At 39.5% G+C, this 20,105-nt stretch overlaps 1 protein-coding gene across 1 annotated transcript in view; it reads right to left on the bottom strand.

Moving 5' to 3' along the window:
• SORCS1 (sortilin related VPS10 domain containing receptor 1) overlaps positions 1 to 20,105 on the bottom strand; it is a 452,195-nt gene that overhangs the window by 267,475 nt on the left and 164,615 nt on the right. Inside the window, exon 2 of the mRNA XM_039871262.1 lies at positions 17,430 to 17,497. Coding sequence (XP_039727196.1) covers positions 17,430 to 17,497 — 68 coding nt within the window. The remainder of the gene's footprint in view (positions 1 to 17,429; positions 17,498 to 20,105) is intronic.

Here is a 20,105-nt window from a genome sequence, read left to right as displayed (position 1 = left end):
GGGATAAGTCCTTATTGTGGGGCTGCGTGTGTCAGCACACTGCTCCGGTAAATTATCTTCAGACAGCATAGTCTATCAAATGAGAACACCACTGTTCATTTCTTCCTGCCTGCCATGCTGTTTATTAACTACCATCCATTATTTTTAAAACATTTCTGGAAGCAAAGGTGAGAGCAAAAAGAGAAACAAAGGGGTGATAAGAGACACATGCCCCATGAACCTAGGTGGCATGTGCTAATGACACAGGAAAAATGTCTGGGGGAAAATCTAGAACAGCAGGAATAGTCACAAGCATACGTGGTTCCATGAGGCTCAAAAAAGCACAGGGCTTGGGAACCCTGATGGTTATACTCTGGGGGTGTCCTCACAGGGAAATGATGCATCAAGCAGATCCGTTGTTCATTTGATTCCTCATTTCCAGAGCAGTGACTCTGTGTGAATTTTCACCTACCTCCACGCTCACTGCTAAAAGCGTACTATGGCATTAACATATTCTACAAGTATATTATTATTTTTGAGAATCATATGACATTTTTTGAAATACCTGGAGATAACCTAAGCTTTTTAAAAACAGAGCAGAAATCACTGCCCTAAGTAAAAATAACTTCACATATGGTTGCTGATAGCTCCCCAGATACCATTCATTTGGCATCCAACCACCTTCCTTGAAGCACCTCACAGCACTTCTGTCATCCTATGTTATTATTGAAATCTTGAGTTGTGCTTTAACTGTGGTATATGTTGTTGACTCAGAGTGACTGCAGTCTTTCCCCTAAGTCTGCACCACATGTATGCATGTCTGTCTACAGCATGATTTATGTTTGCTTCTTGGACAAAATCACCCATTAGTGAGACTCAGAAACTAAAGAAGAATGAAAATGTTAATCATCAAAAAAAAAGCAATGTAACTCCAACAAATTCAGACAAGGTTTTGCTCTAAGGACATACCCAACCAACACGCAAAATGAGCCAGGCTGCTCTGCCCTCTTCGGAATCAGAAGTACCTTCAAGGTGAGACCATCCTCCCCGTCTCCCCACCCCATTAGCAATGGAAATTTTTAGCTGGTTTGTGCCAACAGTTACAAAACAAACACTTAAATAGTAATTAGCTTCCAATTCTAACCACCTGCCAGGTACTGCCTCCTCATTTCATAATGTTATAGAGTGATTACCAATAGTCGTAATTCTGAAACCAGTCTGAGACTCGGGCCTCAGCAATTTACATCATATCGGTGATCTTTGTCAACATTAATTTTCTCCATCCTGATTTACATGTTTTCTTTCACATTACAAAAAGATCTAAGTTTATGATTTACATGAACATCACGACTATGTTTCAGGACGAGATGCAGAAGAGATTACACTCTTAATACGAGTGATACATTTTCATCCTTGTTAGAATAATTTAGCCATGACAAATGGCGAGATGGGAGAACAAGTCCACTGAAAGTTGAATGCACAGAACTAAGTTAATTGGCAACATGAGCAAGCAGCCCAGTCAAGCAAACCCCAGGAAAACAATGGATCATGAGTTCATTGATTCTATGTGTCTCTCAGACATTAAAATCACTTGGGTAGCTTTTAAACTACCTACATCTCAGGCTCAGTCCCAGAGACTCTGATTCCATTACTTTTCTGTGGGGCCATACATATAATATTTTTAAAAGCTCCCCAGGAGATTCCATTGTGCTCAGAATTAAGAGCCACTGAATATGAAATATGCTTAGCATATTGCCAAGCATATGATCAATAGAATAAAACAAATAAAATCAGTGATCTATTAATTCACTGATTCATTAAAGAGATACTTATTGAGTACTCACTATGTGACAGGAACTGTTCTCTGCTACAGCACTTCAAGGCAAAGAAAAAAAAAATGTAGCAAACTAAACACTCTCCAAGAGTTCCATATAGAGTGAGCTACAATGATACTTGGACAGTTGCATTCAGGGTGTCCCATGCCATGCTGGAGGAAAGCACAAAGGTTAAGCGTTCCCTGCTTCGGCTCCCAACTAAAGATAACTAATATCCACAGAGAGCTTTCCAACTTGCAGAGTATGTGGACCATTCTTATATCTGCTTATCAGATATTTATAGCAAACTTAAGAAAAAAAAAAATTGGAATACCATTTAACAAATGAGGAAACTGAAGCACACAGAGCCTTTTCAGTAAATGATAGCTCTTTTCTCTTTTTTCCTTTACAATCAGAAGACCTGAGTTTCAGTTATGTGTCTATCTCTTATAACTTAAAATGTACCAAACAAGTTTTTGAAAATTTTGATTTACTTTTTACAGTAAACCGATTGATGGAATTATTATTATTCCTAACACATGAGGTAGAAATCAAGGTTCAAAGACAGAGGTAAGTGAGTCAAGGTAATCCTCTAGTTTCTCTTATTTTAACTTGGAATATTGGTTCCTTAATTTAGTGGCCATGAAAACCCGTCTTCCTACCTGCAAAACCATAGTGAGTTACCTGCCTCTGTCCTCTAATCAGCTATTGAGTTATGATGGATACCTAAAGAAAAAAATCCTAGAAGAATAAGGGTACTAATATATTCTCATTAGCATTCCAAAATAAATAACGACATCTACTTCAAGCAAGGAAACTATATGGGGCAAAATTCTTAGAAATATGGAATGTTAAAGCTAAATTGAAAATCAGAGTCCATCTGGTACACACTTTTCTTCTTATAAATGAGGAGCCCAAGACTCTTCGAAATAAAACAGCCTAAGATCACACAATTAGTGGCAGTGCTAAAATTGGAACACGGAATGTACTCACAACAGCTCTCCAACATTCACAGGACATACTATTCACTTTTCACAGGACTTACCAAAGTAGTGATCTCTCGAATGAATTTAATATTTTAACTATATTCGCAAAAGTCAGGGGAAAATTCAAGTTGGTGAAGCTAATTCTATTTTCATTTAGAATTTCTAACATTTCTAGAGATTACTTTGAAACTTAAGAATTAAATTTAAGAAACAGCAGCCTATAAGCTCAGTTCTTTTGAATATTGCCATTTGATTCGGGCACATTTGAATGTTAACAATTCTTCACTACCTCCTGAAAATCTCCAAAAGTGATCTTTACAGGACAGTGCAGGAAGCTAACTATTCTCAAATAGTGATTCATTGAAGAAAATCTCAATTCCCTCTTTTCTAACTTTCAGTTTGTCCCCAAGTCATCAGTTGTGACATAATGACTTCACTAAGCAATTTCCTTCCTATTTCCTCTTGGGTCCTGAGTAGTGTCTTGTGAACACTAGTTGCATTATTATCTTAGGTAAAACAACAGGATGCTTACAAACTCACTTCCCCAGGTCCTGTGACCAGCAAACAGCATAAAACTGAAACAAAATGTACTGAAGAGACACTCAAGTCTAAGACAGGAGCTTAGATTTGGTTAGCCAATCTAAGAGCAGGCTTCGTGTTAACCCCCAGTATGTCTTTCAGTGGGTTAATACCATCTTCAGGCATCAAGAAAAGAAGAATGGGAAACGCTTTGAAGAGAGGGAAGTTACATTTAATGAAACCTTACTAGGTATCCGGAGCTTCAAATACATTTTTCCTCACAATGAACTTATATGAGATGTACTTGTGGGGGATTAGGTTTTCATGGACACTGGGAAGCTGGAAACGAAGCTATTGTTCAGGGATTTAGAGAACTCTGATTTCCTGCACGGATCAGATGTGGTCTTGATGATGATAAGTTTCGCATAAGCCCCAGAGGAAAACTGCATCTTCATTCCGTTTGCATCAATTGCAGAGACTGTTCTTGAATATAATGCAAGCCTCATCTCTAACAGCATTGTGAAAAATCAAAACAGTAGACTTCTCAGCTATGGCAGTAGGGCACTACCCTACATAGACAAAATCACTAGCAGTTCTTTGGGACTATCCTGTTTTTGATCAATTTCTGCCCTTGGTTAAATATAATAGAAATTTAATCTAATTGTAAATCAGCATAGGTATGTTTCCTTGAATCTGAAATGCTGAGGTATCATTGGCCCAATTTACCACATGAGAAAAATGGGGACCAGAGAGAGTAACATTAACTAAGCCTTGAATAGATTGAGTAACCATCTCAACAATATTTTCTTCGGAAAGAGAAAGAATCCATAAGGAAATGAAAGGCAGTATTATTTTGAGTGGGTACAGGAACTACTGGATAGTAGAAAGTGTCAACTCAGTGAGGAAAACAGGCTGCGGAAGTAGAGAGAAGAGAAACCAAAATCCATACTCTCGATCTGCTCTCTGCCTTTCTACAAGGCCTGTTTCAGGGTTTAACAGACTACACACCCATCAGCTTGATGTTTGTCATTATAAACTAGATTGATATCTGCACCTTGACCTTTGCCTTCGACAATGGGTCTTTGGAATAAGAAAAACGGCCCTCATTTTCAGTCTGAATATATCCTGCAAAGTTATATCTGGAGCAGATGAGGAACATGAATGAATTCATATCCAAGAGCAAAGGTGGCAAATTGATGCAGCTCAGGCTGCCACACTGGCTGGTGAAACAAAGCTAATCAGGGCTGCCATGGAAGCAGCCATTCTCAGCCGATGAAGTACAGATGCTACCTGACTTCATTGTCCACTTCCCTCATCCCACATGCTTCCTGGGGATTGAAGGAGCAATTGTATCATGTGCTTAGACTGCCCAATGAATAAGTTAGCAGGGTCCTTTTGACCAAGAGTTTTGTAGTTTTATAGAGACTCCAAGCTGACCCAAATTTAAAAAAAAAAAAAAAAAAAAAGAAGGGCATCAGCAGAGTCCACAGATTCATATGTCATTTCAGCATTAGGGCCTCAGCCTCTGACTTCTGCAGATCTGCCAAGAAGGGGAAATCTGAGACCAGATTTCTATCAAGAGTTACAGCAGTAACCAGAAATACTTGGTGTCGGCAAAACTCTGATTGTCAAGGCTACTGTAGGCGGGGACACATCGGAGCTTGGTAAAAGGATAATTTCCACGTTATCACATTTGTTTAAGTTTTTAAGAGACAGGTTAGTGGGCTTGCTTTCTGCAGCCCCAAAAGAGAAAATGTCCTATGTAATGTAAAAGGAAGGAGACAGTTTAAAATTCCACACTTCTTTGAAGTTAGAAGTGATAGATTCCCAAAGGGAGAAAGACAATAACAAGTTGAGAAAGGGTGGCCCAAAAAGCTGAAAAATTATGGCAATACTAGTGAGAAAACTAATATTGCAATAAATACTAATCAAGTTCTAAGGGTTTTTAGACAAAAAAAAAAAAAAAAAAAAAATCCCCTTGCCCCACCAAAGAACAGCATTTATTTATCAAACCTTAGGTATGGCTCATCCAAGGCACCAATTATTTTAAATGGTATGTATATGGCATAATGTAATGAGTATAAATTCCCCAGTTAATTTGGTTTGCAGTTGGGTATGGGGAAGAACAAGTTTTGTGAAGTCATGTATTTTAAACTCAAAACATTAAAGCTAAGTTTGCATTGGTCAGAGTCAATGTTCTTATTTGAAAGAGGCGATGAAGCAGGACATTCAAAGATAAATTCTTTTCAAAAGCTCTTTTAAGTCTCAGTCCCCAGAAATGCGAGGAGAAATAAATATACATTTTTTAAAAGAAAAAAATAAAAGTTCTGTGCCTTTCATGAATTGATTGCATCCCCTGCTTCTGCAAGCTAAGAAGTCATAATCCTCTGCAATCACAAATTGTTTGAAGCCAATAAACCAAAGGTGATGACCTTGCTAATACATCCCAGCAGGAGAAAGAAATAAAGCTGTGCTGGGGAATAACTCTTCAGCACACCATTTCCCTTTGGAAAGCAGAGAACAGAGCTCAACGTGCCCCAGCTTGATTTATGGATGAACAGTATTTCGGAAACTTCACCTGAAATAAGAAAAAAGGGTTTTCTACAATTCTCTGGTAATGCTGCTTTCATTCCTCTTGTCTGTCCTGTGATACAAAGGGCAAAGAGTCCCCACTCCGAGATGCCAGCTTCGTTGACATGCAGAGCTCCCTCAGCCATTGCTCACAGCTGAGCCTGATCCGTAATGGTGTCCCATATGTCCCCCTACCTGAAGTTAATTCTTTGGTGACAGCACCATGTGCAACGCTCAGGATTAATGCAAATGGGCCCCACATTGCATTTGTTTTTAAACAACCTTCTAATGCTAATAGAAGGAAAAGAAACTAAGAGACACTAATAGGAATAAACTCATCTCCATTTTACCATCATACCAGCTTCCGGCACTCATGGAAGCATCAATATAGATATGCAGTATGACAGTGTCAATTTACATACTGAAAACGAATCAATATTTGTCATCTCCTTCATGTGCAATGACAATAATTGAGAGGAAGACCTGACATTTGAGTAAACTACCTTCTGTTAACCTTTGATTATCTGTGCTATATAACATGGGACAAGCTTCACATCAATTAATTAAATACACAGTTGACACAGGTAATTTTCTTGTAAATCTCCTTTCCCCAATATATTTGTCCTGGTGTTCCTTTTCACAGAACACCTACTATGGGCCAAGAATTATACTTGGTGCTGAGGATACAAATGTGAATAAGATAACAGGCAATCTTCAAAATAGTCTCGGTCAGGGGAATAAATATACAAAAGTGGTTATAATTCAAAGTGATGCATTTAAAAATGTAAATATGTCTGCATTAGCACACAAGCAGTAATTCATTCTGTGTGGAAAGGCATGGTCAAGAAGCAGATCACACAAGACATGGTGTGATCTGGGCTGTGGACCCAGACTGCTTAGATTCAGATCTCTACTGCTTAGTATTCATATGATCCTGTGCACAAATGCCCACATCTATAGCACAGGTATAATGAGGATTAATTTAGTTGATATGTATAAAGAACTTAGAGCAGTGCCTGGCACATTGTAACGTCATCAGAACAAATGATTATCATCGTTATTTATTAGCCAAATAGAAGAAAAGGGAGATGACATTTCAAGCAAAGACTAGAGAAGTACAAGACCCAAGGTTTTCGTTTATTTTGTATTATTTACTTTGTGTTTAATAGGTGATGCACATTTAACCTAAGTATCACCATAACACTATGAGATAAATAAGTATTTTAGCCTTTTACTGATGAGGAAACGAAGCAGAGAGATTAAGGAACCGCCCAGGATCTCAGAGTTAGTCGACAGAGTCTAGATTCCTGCCCATCTGTCCAATGCCCAACCCTGAGTAACGATCTGTTTACAGAGTAGCCTTCCAAGAACACATGTTAATTGGCACAACCTACAAGTGGTTCACCATCACGGGGAACACATAATGATCTTCCTTATTGAGAATTCTAGTAAGTGAGGTGATCAAAGTCAAGGAATATGAATCTCTAATAGAAGAGAGATACGAGAAGCCAAAGCAAGGTCAACTGAAAGTCCAGAAAATTGAACTCCAAAAGCTTGACTTTTAAATATACACGTTGCAAATTTTGGCACAGGGTTCAGAGCAGATTGTGGGAAGAAAAAAAGAAAATTTAAAAAGAGTAATCAGAAAGGCAATCAATATCACTTCAATGTGCTACCTAGGCTGGCCCCTCTCTTAACAAAGGTCCCACAGCGACTACCAGATGTGGTTAGAGTTAGGAGGTGCCTGGAGAAAATCTACCATAACTAGAACAGAGAAGGCTGCTTACTCTTCCCCAAAGATGCAGAGGTGAGTTGTCATCACTCACAAGTAACTCTGGAATAGGGGGCACCTGACAAGCAGATCCAAACGAATAGTAGCTCCTTTCTCTACAGAGCTCAGTTGATTTAATAAAAGGCTTTTCTGATTAACTCCACCTGTTCTGACCAGTTCCCTTTCACAGAGTCTCTTGGGGATTAGATATGTTCTAAGTTTGATATTATAAATAGTCACACTTCTCTGGATATTATTTCTTAAGTGTTCTTCAGGCTTTTAAACGTGCTCGAATTGGGGGTCCTGCTGTTTCATTGTTTGTCCTCCCCCAACCTGCAGCTTCACTTTCCTCTCTATTTAGCATGGACCCCCTCATCTATCACTCCAACCCCCTCGATCCTTTCACTTCATGTGTTTCCTCAATGCCTCCTCAGAACTACATAACCAACTGCTTTCTTGAATATCATTCAAGGCTCCCTGGAGCAAAGCACAATGATACTAACCCCAATCCCTACTCCCCACCTGGATCTATGCATTGCCAACACAGCACCTGCATGTCTGCATGTCCCTGAGCAGTCAGGCCCTCTTCAGGTCTCCTCAGCAGCCCTTCCAAGTTGCCGAGCCTCTTCTCAAGTCCACTTGCCATTCACCATACACCTAAATGGTGGGGGCTCCCTCAGCTCCGGGTCTCTCAGAAAAGCTGCTCTGTGTATGCTCGACTCTGGTCTCCCTGCTTGGTGAAAAGGATGCTTCCCCTCTGCTCATCCCTCACCCCACCTTGTTCTCCCATGGCTGGATAATCCCCCATATATGCCCCAAATCCATATCTTCTCTGCCACTCAATTCTCTACCAATTTTATTTCCTTCTAAGTTTTCCTACATAGTCATCTTTTACAACTGATTTCTCCCCATGTAAAATATGGGCAGGGTTGTCCTCACTTAAAGAAAGAAAGATGTTTCTTTAGCTTATGACTCCCTTTGCACAAAGTTGTGTTTCTTCCTTTATTTCCCTTCACAGCTTCTTTCATCAAGGAGTTGTCTCTCTGTGCCCTTTTCTCATTCACTAGTCATAGGTAGTAGACGTCAATAAGAGCAGGTATGTGCAGTAAATAATCTCTCCATCCACTGACTGTCCAAGACAAAAACAGGAAAGTCACTGTAGATATCTCTTCCTCTCATCATCTCACTCATCCAACTAATGCTATTCATTTTACTTTCTAAGATCTATTAGAATCACCACCACTCCCATATCCCATACTACATTCCTTTATGCCCTAAAAAAAAAAAAAAATCAGCTCCTTTCTATGTCTTACTTATTACCTCACTTACTACTGTTCTTATTGTCACCAGTTTTGCTCTTTTCAAAGTGAATCCTCAACATGTCACCAAGAATATTTTTCCCCTAAAATTCATATTTAATCAGGTTTTTCCCTTGCATCCAACCTTTCAATGATGCATTACATCCTCTAGGATACTTAGCACAGAAAATTATGAACGAGCCCATTTCTATTCTTCTAAAATCATCTCCAAATACTCGTCCATACATAGATTGTTCTGTAATGTGTGCAATTTCCTTAATATGCCATGTTATCAGCACCTAAAGGTGCCTAGGATATAGTACAAGCTCAAAAAATAAACAATTAGCCTCCTTTACCAATGTGACTCCTACTTCTTCTTCAAGATTCATATCAGGTATCCTTTCATCAAGAAAGCTTTCTCTTTCCCAACCCACAGGATATTATGGTACCTCTATTATGATACTTGGCACATTAATATAATCTCTCATTTATTTATCTATCTACCCAACAAGACTTTGAATTCCTTAAGGGTAATAATTAGATCTTATTCACATTTGGAGCCACACCATTTAGCATGATTCCAGGTATGTATTTATACATTCAAATAATTTAACAAATCTCACTTGAACGTCTATGTGCCAGGCAGTTTCCTGGTCATTTAAGATAAAATGGAAAGTTAGCTAGACAAAAATCTTTGCCTTCAAGGGAGCTCATGTATTCTAGTAGATATATCAGTCAATTGACAAGTAATAAATAAAATTATTATGAATTATGACACATGCCGTGAAGGACATAAACAAAGAGATGGTGGAAAGAAATGAGGGACCTCTTTTTAATAAGGTGGAAATAAATAGCTTTTTAAAAATAAGGTGGCATTCAGGCTGAGATCTAAAAAATGAGGAGGTGCTAGTCATGTTGACTGAGTAATGAGACTATATATTGCTAGAAGATAAGAATTAAATTGTGCTCTGGGTATCTTTTGACCTCTTTAGTGCCCGTACTCAAAGTTCCATACTCAAAGAGCATTTAATGCCCACTGTTTGATTACTTATTAATAAGCTCAAGTTTTGACACCAAAGGACAGACCAAAGCACCAAGTGAGTAGAAAAGCCATGTGAGCGTTGATAAAGATATGAAAACATTTGGCTCCTATCAGGAAATTGGAAGGTGGTGACCTATATCTTGAGGAACTCCACAGATGTAAGATTCACCATGTGGTATTCAAAGCAAATGGAACAAAATGGGAATTAACATTCTAAATAGTTCCTGAATTTATAACCAGGTTTGATATTAGAATGCCAGTTACTCTGCCTTCTCTACTAAAATTCTCTGCATTTGTTTCCAGGGCTCATATTGATAAAGTTGCTAGGACATCAGGGCGATGATTGCTTTTGCGTGTATCTCATCCATTACTTGCTACAAGGAGAAGTGAAGAACTCAGCAGAGAGCCAATCACTGAAGCAAATGAAGAGTACAGAGGTGCATTCTGAGGCCAGAGTCTCACAGAGATCTCAGGAATGCCTGCAGATTTCTGGTCAGAATACAGCCAGATCCATGTGGAAACCACCTTCATGTGTGTGTACAGGAAGATTTTGTCAAAATCGAGGAGGATAAGATGCTTGCATAATGTTCTACAGACATAACCAGATTCCCTGACTTGAATCTGGGCTTTTCTCACTTAGCACTGGCTGTGTTCTTACTCTTTGAGTGGACTGTGATGGCATTTCACAAGATCACGTAGCATATTATTCAAAACAATGTCATGAAGGCATGAGGTTAAAAATGTAGAATATAAACAAGTATAAGAAACAGACTTGGCTTTCAGAGATGCTAAACCATTTCTTAATATACTGTTTCTAAGCAAAAGACATTTAATGGTACATAATATGAGGAAAGTTCTATTTTAGGTGCCAAGCAAATAAAAATAACCAAGGCATGGTCACAGTCTTTGAGTTTCCAGGCTAGTATGAAAATAGATGAACATCAACAATAACTTATGCCTGACATTTACACTGCATTTGTCATACTTCCATAGTCATCCACTGAGTGTCTACCCCTCACTAGATTTTGAATATTTGTAAGGAAAGAACAATTTCCTACATGTATCTTTATTCTCAATATCTACTTAGCCCAGTGCCTGACACAGAATAGAAGGCTAGTAGATGTTTTTAAACAGAACCAAATAAATATATATCTGATAACCATTATAAGACATAGTTACATAATACATTACAGGGTTACTGAGGAAGAAACAATTACCTTTGCTTGGGGGGAGAAAGGGGTTGGAAATCAGGGGTCAACAGTGCCACAAACCGATAAAAATATGAAAAGACACTCATTATCCTTAATAGGGAAAGTCACTTTAAAATACACTGAGATCAAGATTCCATTTCACTCAAAAGACTAGCAAAATATTAAGTACTGAAAACACCCAGCGCTGGTGAAATTGTTGAGAGATGTACAATCTGACTTTGTTTGTAGGTGTGTGAATTGTTCCAACTTTCTTGGAAAGTAATCTCAGGTATCTATCAACATTATAAAAGCATTTATGATTAATACAGCAATATTACCTTTAGGACACTAGAATACTTTACAGAGAGAAAATTACCAAAATATAAAAACCTGTTTACAAATATACTTGAAGCACTATATGTAATAGCAAATATTGTGGAAATTAGCCATTAAAAAGGTAATGGAGAGGTAGTGTAGCATAGGTGTTAAGAGAACAGACTCGAGAGCCAGCACTGCCATTTACTGGCTGCAAGACCATTGGGCACATTACTTAATTTTTCTAAGCCCCATTTCTCTCATCTATAAACCTGAACTACTAGTAGTGCCTTTTTTATAGGGTTAATATAAAGATAAAAGCTCTGAGAACACTTCCTGGAACTCCTGAAGCACTACATAAGTTAATTAAGCATGCAGTTATTTAATTCAGTATACAGCTTCATACTATTTGATGCTTATAAACCAGACCCATTTTTTTATGTATTTATTTGAACGGATACCTATGACTCATTAAGAGAAATAAACAGGTTGTCAAAGTCCTATGAATAGTTACCCCTATTTTTCCTAAGCAAACAAAAATGTGGTCTTGACATAAGTATATATCTGCTGACATTTTCAAGTTGAGTCATAATAAAATGAACAGAATCACACAAAACTCTTAGCATCACATACTTCAGGGAAGCTGAATCTTGGTGGGAAGTAATAGACTACTAACATGTTTTTTGTCTCTTCATTATTTGCCTCATTACGATGGTCATACTTTTTTTTTATTATTTTTTAAAAATAACAATTAAATAAAATAAATAAATTTATAAGTCTAGTAACCACAAGCAGCCCTATGTGACACAAATATGAGTATGGCAGCAGGAATTATAAAGGACCATAATCCAAAGGACCATATCTCAAGCACCTCCTGATCCCACTGGGGAGTGTGGCTCTCACCTGGGGCCACCAGGAAGCACTAAACATTTGCAAGCACAGGGATGAATAATATCGTCCGACTCAAAGAGAACTCGCAGTAAAATTATCACTCTGTAGCTTTATTCTCTTTTTTTTTTTTTTTTTTTTAGGGATGGTATGCCTGTTCTATATCCTTGTTTTCCTAGTTGACTGAAAGCTGGGTTTTGTAGAAAAATATCCTCAAGGCAGGGACTAACAATTTGTCCCAAGCCACCCTTAGCTTTTCCCCTAGATGAGGAGTAGAAAGGGAAAAAAGACTTCCAACTAAATGGGAATCACCCACAGGTTAGCAGAGACTCACCGTCTACAGGTCAGCTTCTGTCAGCCTGACCCCCAGGTGCTCTCCGGAGAGCACTGGCTGCATGCAGCCAACCCCCCACAAACACTGCCTCAAAGCACTCTATGGCCATTCTCTCCACAAAGACTCCACTGAGACATTTCTCTTGATAATCCCTGTGTGTAACACTCAAGAAGATAGAAAGTGGCTCCTACAATACGGAAACAGGGTTGGCTCCCAGGGCAGAATCAAATAGACAGCCTAATCCATTCTCTTGACTTTAACCATATGCTCCTTTGTCTTCAAAAAGCAGGTATTGCTGTTTGACAAGTGCATAATTTTGGAGATCTGTTCAGAAGATTGTTTGTGTTTCATGGGAATCTGAAAATAGGATACCACTGAATTTGAAAAGAAGTCAGCTCTGTGTCAGGCAAGCTCTGTGACAGGCACTGAAGGTTGTGTGTCCCATTAAGAGAATATGCTTTCAGTCCTTCCAGAATTGCCCAGGGCTTTCTCACCAGCTAAGCTTCTGTCAGCAGAGTGCTGATTACCCAGGCAGAGGGAAAAAAAGATGAATACATTTCTTCTGAGAGATACTGTATTTAGATTTTGACATTTTATTTATCTCAGCCCTTAAGCTTATCTTGCTTCAATATGGTAAAACCACCAGCTCTACCAAATCTCAAAGCTTAATCCACTGTAAGGTGGAGAAGATTCTGAGGTGTAGTTAATTGTTCTGTGTCAGATCATCCCCCTTTTCTCTCAGTTTGACTCCCCGAGTTAACAACAACACAACACAAAGCCAAATCAACAACTTGCTCCAGGATTAAGGTATAATCAATGACAAGACTGACTGGGAGTGAAAGCTCATTAATTTGATAAAGCAGTACATGACATTGTCATACAGAGCTTGTTGATCCAGTGAAGTTTAAAGCTCTAAGATATCACTACAAGGTCAACTGCCTCTTGGCCTCTCTCCTATTCTAACATCCTAAAGGCATTTGCCATTTGTTCCCTGTTAACTCTTCAGCTGGTCAAAGCTGTAAAGAATAAGGGCTCAAATGAGAAGTTCATATATTTACTTGTTGGACAAGAATGCTGCTCAGAATGTCACAGTGCTTAGAAAACCATATACATATGATTAAAATTTTGTTTGCTTACCTTCTTAAGTATAGAAAGATCTAACATAAGGCAGATGGGACTCTAAAGGATAAAATAAGTGGCAAAAGATTAAAGTTTATTAACTAACATGCCTGTAAGTGTGTGGGCTCTTATTTACTAATTGTGTGACACTGAACGCACTGTAAAAACAAATTGAGAGGATGCAACCATGCATGTCCAGCACTTAGCACCATGCCTAACGCACAGTGAGCGTTCAATAAAAGTTAGTTTTTATTATTGTCATTATTATGATTATCACTAGCCCCATTGCCATTATCATTAAATCATCAAGGTGCTGGGTTTAAGGTCTCAAAGTCTAGTTGAGAAAAGAAAATACACACGAGCAAAGTGAAAAAGAAATACTTATATCTTTATTACAACACTTATGGTTGTATAATATTTTGTCTATTTATATTAGATTTATATTCTTGGATCTGGCAGTTCTGGGTGGCTGCTTAACTACCTTACCCAGTACAATTACATAGGGCAGGTCATATGCAAGTACATTTCTCTCTAGTTTTAACAGTCCACAGATCTTTGTCACCTCTAAACAATGAACACCTGGAAAATAAAGCCTATATGCCATTGATCTATGTACTCATCCTCCTTTCCCTCACTGAACCAGAGCAATACAAGGCCTAAAGGAGTTATCAATCCATCTATGTTGAATAAACGAATGAGAAATAGAATCTTGCGTTGATGACCATGCAGTAGAGATAAAATTGGAGTCCTCACTGGACTGTTCAAAAACAGATACTTATTAAACATCATCTATGTGCTAAGCTCTGCACTCAGTGCTGTGGGCACCATGAGAATCTCTAACAACTGGTCTGTGTCCCTACCAAGCCACCAGTGTTTTGTATAGGCAGGTTTTCTGAAAAGATAGTACAAGCTGGTGTAGGAGAAATGAGTCAACGCTGTAGCAGTCAGCTTTCTTCCAAGCAAGGCTGAACTAGATGACTCAGAACCATGAGGAACTCGCTTTCTGATCACCATCCTTGACTCGCACAGGCCTGTCTCACCCCTCCTCTATAGTAGCACCTCCGAAGAGGCTCTCTAAAGACAAAAGGTGGACATCAGGAGCTGATCAAAAATACAAGCTCTGCCAAAACACTTATGAAGTATTCTAAATATTTTTCCTTCTCTTTCCCTTTTTTCTAAGTTATATTTTCACTAAGACATGTGCTCTTCTATCAAAGTATTAAAGTGAGTAGTTCTAATAGTACAAAGTATTAAAGTGAGTAGTTCTAATAATACTTTAAAGTATTAAAGTGAGTAGTTCTAATAGTGAGTAGTTCTAATACCCACAGTAGTCATTTGCCACACAGGACGTATATGGCAAATGATTCTTGTGGGTATGTTAGAAAAGTAAATATAGGTGTGCGTATATGTGTGTGTGTGTGTATATATATATATCTATGTATATACATATATGCGTGTATGTATATTTGTGTGTGTGTGTGTATACACATATATCCTCCAATGAAATTGATTCTAAGGTCAAAACGTCATTTTTGCTATACTTTTCCAAGCTTAAGCGCCTGGAGGTAGCTCTCTCAAAAGAGAGGCCTGATACTACTGGAATGTGATGTCATTTTTACTATAATAATCTCCTTCCTTAAATCATTAAAGTACATTCTTTCTGGACTGAGGCATTGATAACAATTCCCCATCAGAGAAAAAGAAGCATGTTGAACATGAGCTTCAGCAGTCTAGGAAAAGCTGCTCCTCATGTCCCTCCAGCATGCCCTTCCTACGTCTCAGGTTGAGAGTTATAGCTGCTAAAAGCCTGTCCCACTGAGACAGAATTGCATATCTTTTAATTTTCTAATATGCTGACCACACTATATGGCAGGTGCACTGCAGAATAAAAGCTGGCTTTTACTTTCATATATGTACATATATTAGAGGAATCTATCAACGAAGCATAAGTTTATTCAAAGTCACTGAGATTCTGGTGAACAGAGACTGAATTTAAATAATACAGCAGCTGTCAGGCCCTTGAGGCATTAAAGGACTGTACTTTTTGAGGCTCTGACCAAATTTCCCACTTTATTTCAGTTACAAAATTTCCTTATGACATAACTCTGCAAACTGACCTCCTAGTTGGAGGAGGAGCTCAATAACCTAAATGCCTAACAACAAGTTTTCTTAAGGTTTTCCTAAAGCACAGAACAATTAATTTGGGGATTCCTGTACCTACTGTCAAACCTAATGAAAAACGGACATTGGGTAAAAACGAAATTTGATGAACAAACCCCTCACAGAATATGGTAGGTTCCTTTGGGGTATCTATCCAATCCGTGATCCTCCTCTTGTATGACAACTGCATTCCTTTCTAAGGTCAGGCCCTGGACCCAAATCGCTCCTGTGCAAATCAACCTTCCCTTCCCAGCCAATGTTGAGGATATTGGGGTAGAATATCACATAAATGGGGTGACTAGAGCCTTTCTCTCTAGAACTTAGAGCTGAAAGCCGGTAGCCAGTGTCCCCTTGTCATGTGAACTGACAGGTGATGGACTCCTCATTGATCTTATGCAGTGAACACCCACTGCTCAAACACCATCCCTCCTTTTCTGTTACCAGTATAACCATCCCCAATTAGTAGGTACATGCATGTGTGTGTGTGTGTGTGTGTGTGTGTGTGTGTGTGCTGGGGAGGCTAATCATAAGTGATATTTGACACAGTTAGCCATTGTTATGACAAAGGCACTGATGAATCAGAACAGACACTGGGCTTAACATCAAGCCACTGATCATTGACTATTATCTCTGGGGTTAACAGCATCTTCTCCCAGACTCAGGGATTATCATATGATCCAGACCTGCCTAAATAGGGGCAGTGCTCTCCTGGGCTTCAGAGATTGGCTCAGGTATGGGGACATGACACAGGCTGGTGGAGAAGAGCCAATCAAGAATGAGAGAAATAAAACAGATTTTAAAAATGAAAAAAAAAAAAAAGGGTTATAAGGTCTCCAAGAAAAAAGGTGATAATAGCTGCTGGGTTTCTAAGGACTTTCTTTTGTGCTGGTATCCGAAGAGTCTGCCCCTGAAGGATTTGTATCACTCATCTGAAAAAGTATTAATTAGACTCTATATATGCGAGTCAATATAGAGTGAATCCCAGAGCAAAAGGCACGCATATAAGTGTGTGAGCGCACTGGTGTGCTGCTAGCGAGCCGCAGGACCGCGCAAGAGAAGCTGAGAGAGTGTTGCACGGGAGCATGCCTGGGTTCTGCAGACCTAGAGGTTGTATTGATCCCCTCTACAAAGCTACCCCCATTCCCTTTTGTTCCAATAAGCTCACAGATCAGTGAGAACTGCAGGAACCAAAACACATAAGGACAACCTGATGAACAGTTGAGCAAAAAGATCTGTGGCCAAAAGAAGGAGTCTATAAAGAAATAAAGATCAGTTCTGCCTGGAGATAAACCCCAACCGTGTAAGGGAAACAGAGAGCAAACAGGAAAGAAGGGCACAGAGAGCCAGGAACTTTCTCACCAGGAGAAAAGCGGGTGAAGGAGAGCAGGTGAGGGCATCACGTTTAAATAACATGGTAATAATTAGCTCAATTTATCTCCATACCTCCAAAGCGAGCTCTCGGTGATGCTCCCCAGGTTATAGTCATAGAGCTTTGTCAAAATGAGAATCACCTGAAAGCAAAAGAAGACATCATGGTTAGTCTCAAACAATTACAATCTCATAGAGCTGAAATGGCCCAAGGGAGGGCTTAGGATTCCTTTAATGGGCGCTTAACATAATTGAATGAATTGTTACAGCTTTCGCTTACTCTGACTGAGGCAGGGTTTGCCAGTGCCTTCCATGAAACCTCTCAAGCCTGATCCCCTCCCCAAAGTTCTCTCTTTCACCCCCACAGCAAGTGTCACCTGCCATCCCAGGCATTGCTTACCCTGTGGGCTTAACACCTTCAGGGAAGACTCATGGAGCTGTCAAACACGCACCCTGCAAGGTGACCACTGAGCAGATGGCTCGGGGGGAGGAAGGGCAGTGATGTATAGCCAGCCCTCGAAGCTCTGACATGCCAGGCAAGTTACTTAGCTTCTCTGAACCTCAATATGCTGTCTCCAAGAAAGAGTTGCTGTGAGAAGTTAAATTAGGTAATAAATGCAAATTATCCTAATTTAGCATGGAAGTTCTTAATGGTTATTCCTTTCCTTTTTTTTCCTCTGCAACTCCTCTGATTTTAACCTATTGCTATTGTCTGCTTCACTCAGAGGAACCCCAACTATTCAGTTCATTCTTCCAGAACTCAAAAACACTTATTAAGCATTTATTAGGAACCCAGGATTTCGCCTGAGGCCAGAAGAGAACATAACTACAGATGAGGCCTGGGAGTCTGTGATCCAGGTAGGACAGGTGGCACTCGCTGAAAAAAGCTAAGGTGATAGAGAGCTCTCTACCCCTTACCACTGAAACTCATGCCCATCATGGCAACTTAGAAGGCCGCTTCTTTCGCAGTGATGAACAGGGCCCACCTGGTTACGCACAGTACATGAGCACCAGGACATGGGAAGGTTCGACAGAGCAGCATGTCCCTGAGCACTGATGTCCTTCCTCACCCTTACTTGTCGTTCTTCCATGAGGAAAGGAACCTAAGAGGGCTGCTCCGTTTCTGTTGAGGTTCATATTTCTCCCCTGATACTCGCAGCCTAGAATATTTGTCCCAGTCCTGCTGTTTCGGAATCAGCAGAAAAATGTAGACATCGATTTCCAGGATTTTGTCTGAAGGCCAAGTGGATAAGTTCTAGCCCTAGTGAGCACAGAACATCCTAACCTTGAATTCCAAGACAGCAAGCTGCCAAGAGTGCCAAATCCTTCTGAGTTCCACTCTGCTAGCACGGGGCTGGATTTACTGAAGGCACAGGCATCAGTGAGCAGATCTCGAACACTTCTTTCACAGCCAATGAACCAGAACTCTGTGCACAACCACAACCTTAGGTTTGTTCCAAGTTCAAGGGAATGTAGAACCATAGTAACACAAAGACAGGCAGAGATCTGGGACCTGTGCTCTAAGGCTACCGCTCTCCTAAACCACTGCCCAGGCTTCCTTCAAGGATGTGTTCAAAACTTGCTTCTTTAGCAAAATGAGAGCATGTGTGAGGTGCTGGGCACCCCATGGGCACATCAGATGGCATGCCTATGGTGGGGGCATATGCTTAACAGGTCTGTGTGCCAATTAAGTCTCTCTAAGTGCTAAATTTCAATCACCACCATCCCAGGAATGCTGATCGGCAGCAGCAGGGTGGCTGTTTGTTTGAAGACACAGAGTGATGTTGCTGCTTCACCTCAGTACAATTTTTCCGAACAGGCCTATAAATCCCCCACGGAGAAAATACGAGTAGTGCGGGTGTAAAGCATTTCTAGGTAGTTTCGCTCTTGATACAATATGGCAGCAAACTAAACAATGAAGTTCAGCTGGCCACAGGCTGGGTCTCCCAGCCATCTGATGAGGAAATTCAGAGGAACCTCAGAGAAGGAACCCTTTAACCCAGTGTGTAATGGTGTGGAGCCCCTCATGCAGTGCTCAGCAATTGTTTAAGCAAGTCACAGGCAGTTGGACAGTGAGGTACAAATCCGCTCTCTGACTCTTCTTGCTGGGCCAGTAAAACAAAAATGCCAGTGATACACTCAGGCAGTTTATCAATACACCACCAGAAGAAGTGTCCTTTATAGCATTTGAAAGCATATCTGCTTGAATCAATCTAATCTTTCTGTTTTTGCAACCATCACAGTAAGAAAGGAGGGAAAACTGCTAACTTTTAGTTATGATTTCAACTGATTATTTGAAATCTCTCTTCCCCTTTACTTCCCCTTTACTATTCATGTGTCATTATATTATATCTGTTTTGTTGTTGTTTGTTTTTCTGTTCTGGTTAATTAACAGAATTAGCACCTGTTAAAGTGGCCACGGCCAAAACCACCACCATTAGAAAAAAGGAAAATGTAATTGCCTGCCTATGCTGGTCCTTTTATATACAATCTTTTGTGTATTTTTCAAGCTTAAAAAAAATGAATGGAATTCCTTAATCAAATGAAATGCGTACTTAAATATATATAAATGATAATTTATTTTTATTCATTCAGTAAACCATTTTCATGTATAGAGTTAATTCTCTAAGTACAAGTACATAGCATTGTCCAAGTATATAGTGTTTAATTATAAATCCAATCAATGAGAGCAAGGCTATTTAGATGAATACACACTCACACAAAATGGAATATCCATCAGCATACCACTAC

Source organism: Pteropus medius, unplaced genomic scaffold (assembly GCF_902729225.1).
Source record: "Pteropus medius unplaced genomic scaffold, Ma_sr-lr_union100, whole genome shotgun sequence".
Taxonomy (NCBI): Eukaryota; Metazoa; Chordata; class Mammalia; order Chiroptera; family Pteropodidae; genus Pteropus; species Pteropus medius.
The sequence above is the reverse complement of the archived record's forward strand: the minus strand, read 5'-3'. Positions and strand labels throughout refer to the sequence as shown.